Genomic DNA, 12,376 nt, shown 5'->3' with positions numbered 1-12,376 from the left:
CGCGTCAGCATCCCCCCGAAAACGCAGCGCCCCAAGCTTCACTCCAGACCAAGTGGATCGCAATTCCAGGGAATGTGGCCCAGGAACCTGCCTGAACAAGCACCTTGGGATTTTTAGACCGAGTCCGAGAAACGGTGGAAGAAGGAATAAGGACTAGACCAGCATTAGCAGAGGGAGAAAGGGGATGGCGAATTTAAGTAAACAGGAAGAAAAGGACTTTTCACAGTGTCTCCTTTTAAAAGTAAATACAGGTGAACAAGTAAACAAATGGAAAGGAAGCTGGACGTCGGAACTGGCACAGCATCTCCAGCCGGGCACCTGAGCTTGGCAGCCCCCAGGAAGGCAGGGGGTTGGTCCTGCTACTGACCCAGGGCTGTTTTCCTGTGAATAAACATGGGGGGTTTCATCACACCTCGAACCTCTCACTGAAGCGGCAGTAATGGCCCTGGGCCCCATCATGGTCACCTTCCCTCCCATGCCCTCCTTACAAGTGAACCCTCCCATGTTTGTGCAGGAGAGAGACAGAGAGAAACCCCAGTGAGTAGGACCCAAGCAACCAGAGACCTGGCATGGATGGAAACGGACAAAAGGCTGGGACAGGCAGACGCAATGCTCTGTGTGCCTTTATTCACGGCAATAAATATTACTAACAATGTGCAAGGCACACAAACACGGGAGCCAAAGACATTTCACTCTGGAAGGTTGTCTACAGGGATGTCCACTGAGCATTTGAGAAACAGATATTGATACTGAATCAAATTGGATTCAATTGATAGTCATGAATCTGACCCCTTTAATCCTTCTTTTTATCATTAGTATCTTCCTACCGGTGATCAAAAGTCTTTGTATGTTGAGTTTTGTTCGTTTTAAGGAAATGAAAATAAAATACCAACGAAGTGTTTTTAAAAGAGGATTGCCTCAAACTAAACTTCTATGTGGGGTGAGGGGGGACTGGGAGGGACACAGGGGCTCCCAGAGGGCTAGTAACATGGTTTCTCCATCACTATGTTGTATATTTGATCTCCGCACTTTTCTATATTATGTTACATTTCAATAAAAAGTTGACATGAAGGGACTGTCTCTATTAATGGCAGAGATGGAGAATTCAGCCCTTATTTAGGGTGTGTAATGTTCCACTTACCCGGGAACTGTGAAATCTCCTGGAAACCATTCTTGTTTCGTAAAGAGTGTAAACAGACAAGTGGACGTCAAAGCCTTATGTGGTTACCAGATGGGTCCTTTACGTCGAACGGTCACCAGTTTTGTCTTCTTGTTGGACGTGTAAGCTTAGCTCAGGAAGAAGACTCAGCAACAGTATCCACTTCTGGCAACTTCACCGTTGCCCTGCTGGGGCCCAGGCTGCCACTCCCCGGCCCCAAGGATGTCACCTGAGCAGTTCTGAGGGTGCTGGTGAATGACCTCACCTCCATCCCCTCCCTGTGGAGAGGAAGCAGGGCCAAGTCCTCAGGATGTGTTCTTCTCACCTTATTGACAATTCTTGTGAAATAATTTCCTGTGGGATCCTTGATCTGTCTAACCAATTCTACATTAAAACAGCAATTGAGGGGTTTTTTTTTAATATAGGCTAATAAAAAATTAGGATTCAATATTTACTTTACCTTCAAATCCTACAACTGCATGAGCTGATTAAAGCAGACTTTTTTTTTTTCCCTCTTGGAATCTTGGAATTAACAAAAAGTAAAATCGCCACGTGCGTTTTAACTGTCAGTGGGAGGGTGTGAAATGAAGGCCTGTTTCCACGAGAGGGAAAAAGAAAACTCCTCAAGGAGATGGCTACTGTCCTTAGAGGCAACACGACTGGGTTCTGATCGGACCCTGGTTAAGAGGAGAATTTCAGTGTTACAGGAGAAGCAAATGCTGTTGGAGATTGGATTGAGCCGGGAGACCTTCACAGATAAGGGAGAGATTACGGTTAATATCTTCCACACCTGTTCTAAGCCAGTCCTTTGCTTGGGTCTTCCTCCTCACGATAAACGTCTTGTCCTTGGGCAGAAGTACAGGTATGGCTTTGCTTTTTCTCATCCTGCCCCAGCTCCCCAGCTCCCCAGCTCCCCGGGGTTTAGAAGCAGTTGCCTGCCAGCATTTCAAGTATGAGGTTATCTTCCGGATTCTCTCTGGCGCCTCGGGAAGCCTGTGAGCCCAAGGCTTGGGGTTGTCTTAGAGCCCCTTCTCGCCTTCCCTTTGGTCCTTTGGCCTTTGGCCTTTGCTGGCTCAACGTACACGCGCTTCTTTCTGGCTGCAGAGCGCCAACCGCATCACGCGGAGAGCTGGGTCAGGGTGCAAAGGTTTAAAAAGGGAAGCGGCCGCGGTGTAGACAGGCCTAGAGAGGTCACTTCTCAGCAGCCGCCCTGCCTGCGAAGAGTCCTCGTGTGCGAACAGGCCCGCGGCCGGAGAAGGCACACTCGGTTCTCGCCGGGCCTCACGGCGGTACCGCTTCAGTGTGCGTGGATCCGGGGCGCACGAGGGGGAAAGACGTCCTGAGAATACCAAATGGGCTCACCGGCTCCTGGATACTAAAAGCCTCGTCTATCGGGGTCGTCTGGAGTGAGATATTTTCCTGGAACGCAGCTCTGAACCCAGAGTGTGGAGACGTTCAAAACAGCACGAAGCACAGAACCGCCAAAGGCATCCGTAATCCAGGACATTGCAAAGGCCTGCGCGGGAGGGAGCGGGCTGGGGAGGCCGGGGCGCACGGCGCGGGGGGGAGCGGCGCCGCGAACCGGAGGCGGGGCAGGTAGGCGCGAGAGCCGGCGGCCTGAGCGGGGACCGGCACACCATCCTCAGTCCTTCCCGGGCGGAGGCCTCCCCTCTCTGGATGCCGCGGCCCCTCCCGGGGCGGCTGGACCTCGCTTGCCCCTCGCCCGCCGTCCTTGGCGGCCCCCGCACCCGGACCCCCCGTGGGCTTGGAGGAGCCGCGGCCGGAGAGAGGGGCGCGGTGGCTTGGCACGGACGCTTGGCCCGGGAGCTGAAGGCACAGCGCCCGCCCGGCGGGTCCCGCCCCGGCAGGGACGCAGGGACGCAGGGACCGCCCGCCCGCCCAGTATCCCTATGCGCGGTCCTCCCGTGCGCAGTCCCCCGCGCCTGGTGCCTCCGCGCCTGGTCGACCCTCCCCGCGCGGCGGCAGCCGAGGCGCCCGCATCTCCCTCCTGCGCACTCCGTGGAGCCATGGCCGCCTCCTCCGCGCGGCCCGCCGCCCTGGTCATGCCAGCGCTGGCGCTGCTCCTGCTGCTGTGCGTGGGCCCAGGTAAGGGGGCGATGCCAGGGCGCCGGGGAGAGGCTCGGTGAGGGCGTGGGGGCCTAGGCACCCACCGTGACCCCGGGCAAGGGCCAAGGTTTGACAGGGGGTCCTAGGTTCTGCCCTTGCGCGGTGGGAAGTGGCGTGCTTGGGTCAAGGGCAGGGTCTCCGATGTGCGCGGCAAGCTTGGAAAAGGAGGCGGAGAAGCCTCGGGCTGAACGCGAAGGGCCAGGCGCGGTGGGCGCTGTAGGCGGGTGGTGCGCCCAGGGCAGAGCGGAGCCGAAGGGCCATCCCCAGAGGGCCTACCAGGCGTTCCCTTCCCGGCGCTTTGGCTCGGTCAAGTTCCAGGTCTGCAGAGCTGCGAGCAGGCCTCACCTCCCAGCTGGGGAGAAGTTCTCAAGCGAGAAAGGCTTAACTTTCTCGACTTCTTGGAGCCCTCCGTGAATGGGTTGAAAACCCGGTTCCGTTCCCTACAGAATGCGCGCATTCACACGCACGCCGGAAATGCGGCGGGTTCGGGGTGTGGACTTTTGAACCCTGGGAGCCCACATCCCCACCGCAGAAGGGCGACCTGAAATCAGAGGGTTTGCCCTGACACTGCTACCTCCCCTCCTACCGTCCTTCCCGGCTCAGGCCGGCAAGGGGCGCCCTTGAGGCTCGGGGCTCTGAGAGGCAGGGGTCATGACCCAGGTCTGCGGCGAAGATGCTGAGGCTGGAAGGCGGGAGGTGACTCGCCCAACACCCTGAGGCTGGCGCATCTTCCCCCGCAAAGCAGCCGCACGGTGCGGTGGAAAGGCAGGACCCCCTTGGTGCTCAGCTTCGGCCTTTTGGGTGTTCAGCACAAGTAGGGAACGCCCAACACCGGGCAGGGGGGGGGGGCAGCAGGAGCCCTGGGAGGGGGGTGGGGGGAGGGTGACGGCTGTTCTAGTTTAGGACCACATGGGGGGCCAGTCCATCACTCCCCATCACGTGCTTTATCACCTCCCTCTTTGTTCCTCCCATTTTAAGAAGCACATCTGAACACAGCAAGTGGGCAACCGCTGTAAGCCAGTCCTTTTCAGAACTTGTATTTTATTTCGTTTATACCGAGAATGCAGTGATAGGAATCAGTTAAAATATTATCATCATTGAGCTGGAATGTGAAAGTTCTTAGGACACCAAATGAAAATCGTTTTGTAGAGTGTAGAAACACTTTTAGATCTGAATAAAAACAATAAATGGTACAAATAGTGCCTGATTTTAAGACAATCAGGGCAAGTTACAAAACGGGGCTGAGCTTTTAGAGCACTAAGGCCCATTCCTTGGCTTGTGGTGGAGAACCTCCACTTCTGCCTCTGTCTTCCCACGGCTGCCTTCCCTGTGGCCTCACCTCTTATAAGGACACCACCGGTCACTGGATTTAGAGCCCACCTTAAACCCGGCATCATATCACCTTGAGGTCCTTAACTCAGTACGTCTGCAAAGACGCTGTTTCCAGATAAGTTCACATTCGGAAGTTCTGGGTGGGTATGAATTTGGGGGGACACTAGTTGATCGACTGCACCATGAAAAGTTAAGTCTGCAGGCAGGTGCATGTGACAGGTGGCTGCCCGAATATTATGACAGAAGGGATCAAAGGACAATGTCACTTTTCCTAGAGAACAGCTCAGATGGTCTCAAGTAGCTCAAAGTGCCCTGCTCAGCCATGGTCCTTGTCACTAGTTTGAGCCACAGGCAGCCTGAATTGCTTTTTCTACACAACAGGAAATGCAACAAGCATTAAATAATGTAATACTACCAAGTTGCTAAAGCAACATAGGGGTATGAAGTGATTTTTTCCAATGTGGATTTTTGCATGTGAGAAATTTAAGGGCGCAGTGCAACCCTGAAATGATTTCCATTTTCATTCCTTTAGGTGGCATAAGTGGAAACAAACTCAAGCTGATGCTTCAGAAAGGGGAAGGTAAATATAGCCCACACAGATAAGGGTTGCATTCTTAACCAGGCTGCAATGAAACAGCGATGTTGATGTGCTCACTTGAGGCGTGTGTTTGGAAAATCAAAAATGTTTACTCCTTAGAAGGTTAGCAGATCTGAAGGGCTCGTCCTGTGGGGATGTGGTGCGGTATTTCATCAGGTAAATATTATTGCCAGTTAATGCTTTTCTGACAGCTGTCAGTGTGGACTCAGAAATAAAAGGAACAGAGCTGTAGTGTTAATTGAAGGCTGTTTATTTTAGAATCGTGATACCCCTTAGAGCACGTACCTGAATTGAGAGCACACACAGCCTCGGTTCTGGGGCAGCACAGAGCGGTATTGTGGGCGTCCTCCGTATCCAACTAGCTCTTGGGGGAGGGTTAAACAGAAAGACCGTTTTGTTACTGACACCTGTTGTGAAGAACACACCTCAGATAGATATGGTAACGCAGCAAAATGTCGTAGAAACAGAACTGTCTGGGAGCCACACAGGTGAGTTCTGGGCCCACTGTAATCAGTTCGATCATTGTGTGGGCTTGTGAAAGCCATTCTCCCGCAGAACTTTCGTCTTCACCTGGAAATTAGCAAGTTATTCATCTCTTAGAATGAAGACTACATTTCTTTGTTTTTTTTTTCACATCTTTATTGGAATATAATTTCTTTACAGTGGTGTGTTAGTTTCTGCTGTACAACAAAGTGAATCAGCTCTACATATACGTACATCCCCATATCTCCTCCCAAGACTACACTTCTGAGGTGAACTTTTAACTACTTATTCTTTCCCCTGGATTAACGGGTGCTCCAGGAGGCTGAAGTCTGCTCCCCAATGGGGGGCCCCAGCGCTTATGCACCTGCTTCCCAGGTGGCCCCGCAGGGACCCCCCCCCCCCGCCACACACACACCTGTTGAGCACACACGGCCCCTCTCGGGGGAGAGGCTCCTGGGGGAGCTCCCAGCATCTTCTGCAGCTCTTCCGGCTGCTCCCAAGGCCCTGGTCCACCCCCGACCTCCCAGGGCCCTCAGATGGCCCCTCCCTGTGCTGGACAGCCATCTCCCGAGGACACCAGGGGTGACGGGGGCCCTGGCTAGGCCACCTGTCTAAGGGGGACTGGAGAGCTAACGGCCAAGATGATCATGACTCCTCCGTGTACATCCTCAGCTTTTATTCAGCTCAAGCCAAGAAACACATATTGAGCACCTACTGTGTACAGATCAGTGTAACAGGCCCTGAGGGAAAGGCACAGGTGGACAGGAGGTGAAAACACAAATGTGCTGATATTTATCCACGTGACCAAGGGACACAAGGGCACTTGACTTCCTTTTCCTGCGCAGCCTCCATAACGGGAGGCGGGCCCTTCAGTCCCGTGTTGCAGATGAAGGCACAGAGGCTCAGAGCCGGACAGCAGGGCCGGCCCAGCGGCACAGCACTTCCCCGAGCACATCTGCAGAAGCGGGGCCTTTTCTGCAGCTGAGCCCACGATGGAAAGGCGTCCGGGGAAGCCGTGGGAAAGCGAGGGTCACCCCCATCAAGAGACAGTCGAAGCGTTCATGGTCACACTGTGAGGCCCAGAGACGGTGGCCGAGGGGGTGCCTCGTGTCCCTGCGGCCTGACTTGAGGACTTGCTGTACCGCTGGGCTCGCTGGCCGGCCTGCTCAGACCCCTGCTCCGGCTCTTTCTCCCCTGGCCCCCTAAGCAATCCCAGCGCGCTCGTGTGTGTGCAGACAAGGCACACACGCCCAGCGGCACCGGACACCCGATGGTTTCCCCACGGCAGAGCCCAGGGGGAGCACCAGCCCCTGCCCAGGGCCTGGGGCCTGGGGTCTGGGCCTGGCGAGGGGCTGCAGAGGAGGAGCTGAGTTCGGTTCCCGCCCCGGGCCTGTTACGTGGCTGTGCCTGGAAAGCAGGGCTCGCTACCCCGGAGCCCGGGACAGACGGCAGGAGCCCACACAGCACCCGCGCCCTGCAGGAAGGATGTGCCAGTGAACACCACCTCCTGCCAGGTGGGGACGGGGAGGGGGATGGAGAAGAGCAATTCACCCCAATGAGGAAAGGAATCATTCTCTGTACTTGGGGGTGGGGAACCCCTCGTTTCAGCCCCTGCTCCCCCTACGACCCCGGTGGCCGTCCCGGAGAGCAGAGCCAAGGAGTTCCTGAGCGGCCTGAGGCGGCTCAAGCGGCAGCTGTGGGACCGCACGCGGCCCGAGGTGCAGCAGTGGTACCAGCACTTCCTGTACTTGGGCTTCGACGAAGCGGTGGGTGTTCTGGCTGGAGCCTGGCTTCCTGCCCGGCAGGACGGGCGTGGGGAGGCCTGCTTTGGGGAAACGGGCACAGAGAATGAAGTTCTGTTATTTGCCCTGAAGTCAGAGCCCCCATTCTATGCCAAGAGCTGCCAGGCATTGGACCACATGACCGTCAGGCATAAGGGTATTAGCTGGAATTTTCTATCCCACTGTGCCCAGATGGGAATCTCTCCCATCAGGTTTTGGAAGCAGACTTCCAGAGACATCCCCGCCCAAAGTGGCTGGGACTTAAATTCATCGAGAATCTGGTTTTCTTAGGGACTCTTTTAATGTATCTGGTCAGTTTTGTCTGGGTGTCCTTAAAAATAACTCACCACCTCCCAAAACATTTTCAACTTTGCCTCCAAAAAAATGTCAGAAACAGCAAGATCGATGCAAAGCCCCATGAGGATAATGGAAAGAGATGCAAAGCGACTTTTAAAGAGAGATGGGCCTTTGCAGATGTTTCTGGGAAAATTTGTCAATGCATTTGCAGGAAGTACGGTTCGGTTCATGTGTCCAGGTAGCGTGAATGGACATATTCACCAAATTAAGGAAAAAGACTGCTTCTCATCACCGACTCCCAGCCGGGGACCAGGTACAGGTCAGCCAGCAGCGGAGTTAAGGTGTGAGATTCCGCTGGCCCGGAGCGGGTCTGCAGGGTGATGGGCAGGGCTGTGCTGAGTGAGGCCTGATGTGGAGAGCACAGCTCACTGCCCCAGCCAGGGAGTGGACGGAGGGTGGCATCTCCCAGGGGGGAGCTGGAAGGGTTTTTCCAAACGGGCTCATGGCTCATATTGTGAATGGAGGGTGTATACAAAATACTGCAAGAGGCGAACAAAAGTAAACTCTTCAGAAACATCGTTTTTCATGGCTGCATAGCATGCAATCCCGTAGCTGTATAATTTCCTTCCCAGTCCTAACCGTTGGATATACCAGTTGTTCCCTAATTATCTTTTGGCTACTCAAATATAATTTTTTTGCTGTGCAAATCACTAAGCACCTATAGCCAAACTGTGCCAGACACGGGTCTCATACTTATATGAATTACCTAACCTTCACAACAACCCAAAAGGCAGGTACTGTTATTTGCATCTTCGTGTGTAGTTTTCTCCTTACTTAGTATCACTTTGTCCAGTGGAGTTACTGGGCCAAAAGATAGAATCACACGTCAGGGTCGTTAAGTACCAGCAAATTTCATCTTCCCATAAGTCATGCGTGAGAGCCCCACTATTCTCAAATCTTCAGCAGCATCTGGTATTGCCATTGAAGAAATTTTAAAACAAATCAATTTACTTCTTTGATAGATGAAAATGCCATATCATATTTTAGTAATTTGCATTTCCTTGATTATCTGTATTTGCAGTTCAAGAAAATGGGTGTTAAGAGTTTGACATGGGGAAATGGCTAAAATAATGACCGGTGACAAAACCAGAATAAAAATGGGGATCAAGTAAGAGTATAATAACTAAATATGATGCATAGAAGACACTAGAAGGAAATGCATCCAAATGTCAGTAGTGGTTGCCTTTGGCAATGGAAATATCTCCCTTTTTCTTTGTCTCCCTCTCACATACACATTTGTTAAATGTGTCTGCATTATTTCTGTATTCATAAAATATTTTACAAGTTGTTTGGGAAAAAAATATGTGAAGCCAAAACCTCAAACAAGATTATAAAATGAGAAAAACCAAGGAACGGGACTACTTCACTATGGGAAAAACTGCAGTATTGTGAGACAAGCAAGCTGTTTCCTTTTCAAGGCAGGGACTGGGGGAGGGTCAGAGGAGGCTGGAGCCCCAGGCCCAGTGAGTAGACGGGGATGAGGGTTGAATCGTGCCCACGTAGTAAGCGTTTGTGGCCTGAATCACTGCATCCAGGCCTGTCTGAACAACACGACAGGTGTGAGAGTGTCACCACCAGACGTGCCCAAATTCCCTGCCCCGAGGCTGCAATGTGGTTTCATGCAGCACGTTTACGAAGCCCGGGCGGGACGGGGAGGGGGTCAGTGTCTGCCACATCAGATGCCCAGCGCCTGGGGACAGGCCCAGCTGTTACTGTGTTGGGCAGATGTCCATTTTCTTTACTGAAAAAGAGAAAACTGTTGAAGTCTGGGGTATATTTAGAACTCACAGACAGACGTGTTCAAGGGTAGGGGTGTGTACTCCTTTGGGGGAAAAAGCTTTCAGCAGTGTTCTCCAGCTGGTTAGTATTGACCTCTGGCCCAGGGATGCTGTAGCCAGAAGCTATTCTTTTTAAAAAACGATTATTTATTGTTTTCTATTGAAGTAGAGCTGATTTACAATGTGGTGTTAGTTTCAGGTATACAGCAAAGTGATTCGGTTCTACATATATTCTTTTTCAGATTCTTTTCCATTATAAGTTATTACAAGATATGGAATATAATTCCTCCCTGTGCTGTACAGTAGGTCCTCGTGGCAGGAGTTATTCTTAGGAGGGGTTGTTCCTCGTTGAAGAAAAATCCCAGAGAAACAGCGTCAGTAAGATGTTCTCTGGGAAACGGTGTCCTTACGTTCATCCCCTCTCATCCTCTTTTCCTGCAGAAATTTGAGGATGACATCACCTATTGGCTAAACAGAGGTCGGAATGGGCACGACTACTACGATTACCACCAGCGCCACCACGATGAGGATGCTGAGATCGGTCCCTGGAGCCCCGACGGCTTCAGGCACGGAGCCAGCGTCAACTACGACGACTACTGACCGTCACTCAGGCGGGCTCGGGGCCGCAGGCTCCGCACGATGCCCGGGCTGTGTCTGCTGCGCCTGGTCTCGGTTCACCTTTCCTACCCGCTTTCTGTGGCCACAAAGGAAGAGTTAAAGCAAAGAACGTAAATGCCTTTCGAGGTTTCATGCAAGTACCTAACAATGCATTTCATTTAAAAATAGAAATAAAAGCATTTTGTTAAAAAGTCTCAGAGTTCATTTGGATGAAACTTGAGCTGGCGAGAGTTTTCCTTCCCTGCATGTTTCTGAGGTTGAAGCAACTTCTCAGAGGCACCTCCCCTCTGCTATCTGAAGTGTTACCTCTCCAAGAATTCCCACCACCCCAGACCATGGGACCGAGCAGGGGTCTTCAATGTATTAGAATTCAGTCCACACTAAATGCCAAATTAAGAATAAAAAAGCAAGAAAATTTAGCTGGAAATTAATTTAAGGTCACAGAACACGGTTTGGGGGATTAAGCATCCACATGGGTTTGCAAATTTGCTGTTCCACATCCCGAGCCAGAGGTGGACCTGTTTAATATTGTCAGGCAGGAGAAAAAGGGTAATAGAAAAAACACTGAAGTTTGGTTGATTTCAGAGCCTCACTTGTCTTAAAAAATTAAACCTTGTCTAATGAGTTCAAGAAAGATTTACGAATATACATTGCATCATGTTTAAACAATCTGAGTGAATGAAAGAGCAAAGTGTCCTGGGGGTGGGTAGAGGGAGGGGAGGAAAGTGGGGAGGTGACACCTGCAGAGGGGAGGGGCCCTCAGAATGGCTCTTGAAGTCGTGTGGGTCACAGACCCTCTGACAGCCTGATGGAAGCTTTCTCAGAAAAATGGTATGTGATTTTGCATATAGTCTCTGAAACACATCCTCATTCACAAGCTGCAGATGATAAACCCCTGGGTTTGGTGGGAAGTACCTACCAGCATCAGGAGACCAGTGTTTGTGGACAATCCTTTGGAATCCTTACAACTTTTAAAACTTTGTGGTAAAATGTACACAACATAAAATCCATCATTTTAAGCAGTTTTAGATGTATAGGTCAGTGGCATTAAGTACATTCACCTTGTCGTACAACCATCCCACCCTCTACGTCCAGAATCATTGAATCTTCCCCAAACTGAAACTCTGTCTCCATTAAACACTCACTCCCCATCCCCTCCCCCAGCCCCTGGTATGCACCATCCACTTCCTGTCTCGGTGAATTTGACTCCTCTGGGGATCTCATATAAGTGGAATCAGACATACAGTATTTGTCCTTTGGTGACTGGCTTATGTCACTGAGCATAATGTCCTCAAGGTTCATCCATGTTCTAGCAGGTGTCAGAAGTTCCTCCCTTTTTAAGGCTGAATAATATTCTATTTTGTGTGTAGCCCACATTTTGTTTATCCATCATCCATCAGCGGACACTGGGTTGCCTCCACCTCCTGGCTGTTGTGAGTAATGCTGTGGACACGGGTCTGTAAACATCTCTTCATGTCCCCACGTTCAATTCTTTTGGGGATATACCGAGAAGTGGAATTATTAGATCATATGGTAACTCTGTTTAATTTTTCGAGGAATCACCACACATGTTTTCCACATCAGTTGTACTACTCTACATTTTGATGTAGCATAGAGTTGTAATAGGGAAGAACATTTTGTATCCTCTTACAAGTTAATCACTAAAGGGATGTTGCCGATAAGCTTAAATTCCACACAATGGCCCATCTCGGACCCTTGCCTCCGAGAGATGAAGGTAAATGAGCATTCAGCTAAAACACCTGTGTTTAGCCCCCAGGGACCCTCCTGAGCAGGCCCACCTGTGAATGCCTGCACGAGGGAGAAATGAACACCTCCCCTCCGGAGGTCGACAGGAAGTGCTTGGCTTCAGTCCCGCCCCTTGTAGTATAAAAGGAGCCTGACTGCTGACGCAGGCAAGGCGGTTCTTTGGGCTTCCGGTCCGCCGTCTTGCTCTGCTGGCTTCCCAGATAAAGTCACTCTTCTTTGCCCCAGCAACTCGCTTCTCAATTTATTCGCTTGTCGTGTGGCGAGCAGTGCAAGCTTGGACTTAGTAACCGATTTTGATGAAGCCACCCAGGAGCCTTGCTGCTCGTGGCCTGCCCGCCCTGGTTGGGGAATTCTGGGGTGAGACCCTAGCAGCTGC

General features: G+C 51.6%; 1 protein-coding gene across 1 annotated transcript; it reads left to right on the top strand.

The window, feature by feature from the left end:
- The first annotated feature begins 2,768 nt into the window (after nt 1-2,768).
- Nucleotides 2,769-10,918, top strand: ECRG4 (ECRG4 augurin precursor). The gene is made up of 4 exons (XM_036872394.1): nt 2,769-3,265; nt 5,151-5,198; nt 7,308-7,465; nt 10,057-10,918. The coding sequence occupies exons 1-4, from the start codon at nt 3,070-3,072 to the stop codon at nt 10,213-10,215; spliced, it is 561 nt and encodes a 186-aa protein (XP_036728289.1). The 5' UTR covers nt 2,769-3,069; the 3' UTR covers nt 10,216-10,918.
- The last annotated feature ends 1,458 nt before the right edge of the window (nt 10,919-12,376 follow it).

This window comes from Balaenoptera musculus, chromosome 13, assembly GCF_009873245.2.
Source record: "Balaenoptera musculus isolate JJ_BM4_2016_0621 chromosome 13, mBalMus1.pri.v3, whole genome shotgun sequence".
NCBI lineage: Eukaryota > Metazoa > Chordata > Mammalia > Artiodactyla > Balaenopteridae > Balaenoptera > Balaenoptera musculus.
This window is presented reverse-complemented; position numbering and strand designations above follow the sequence as displayed.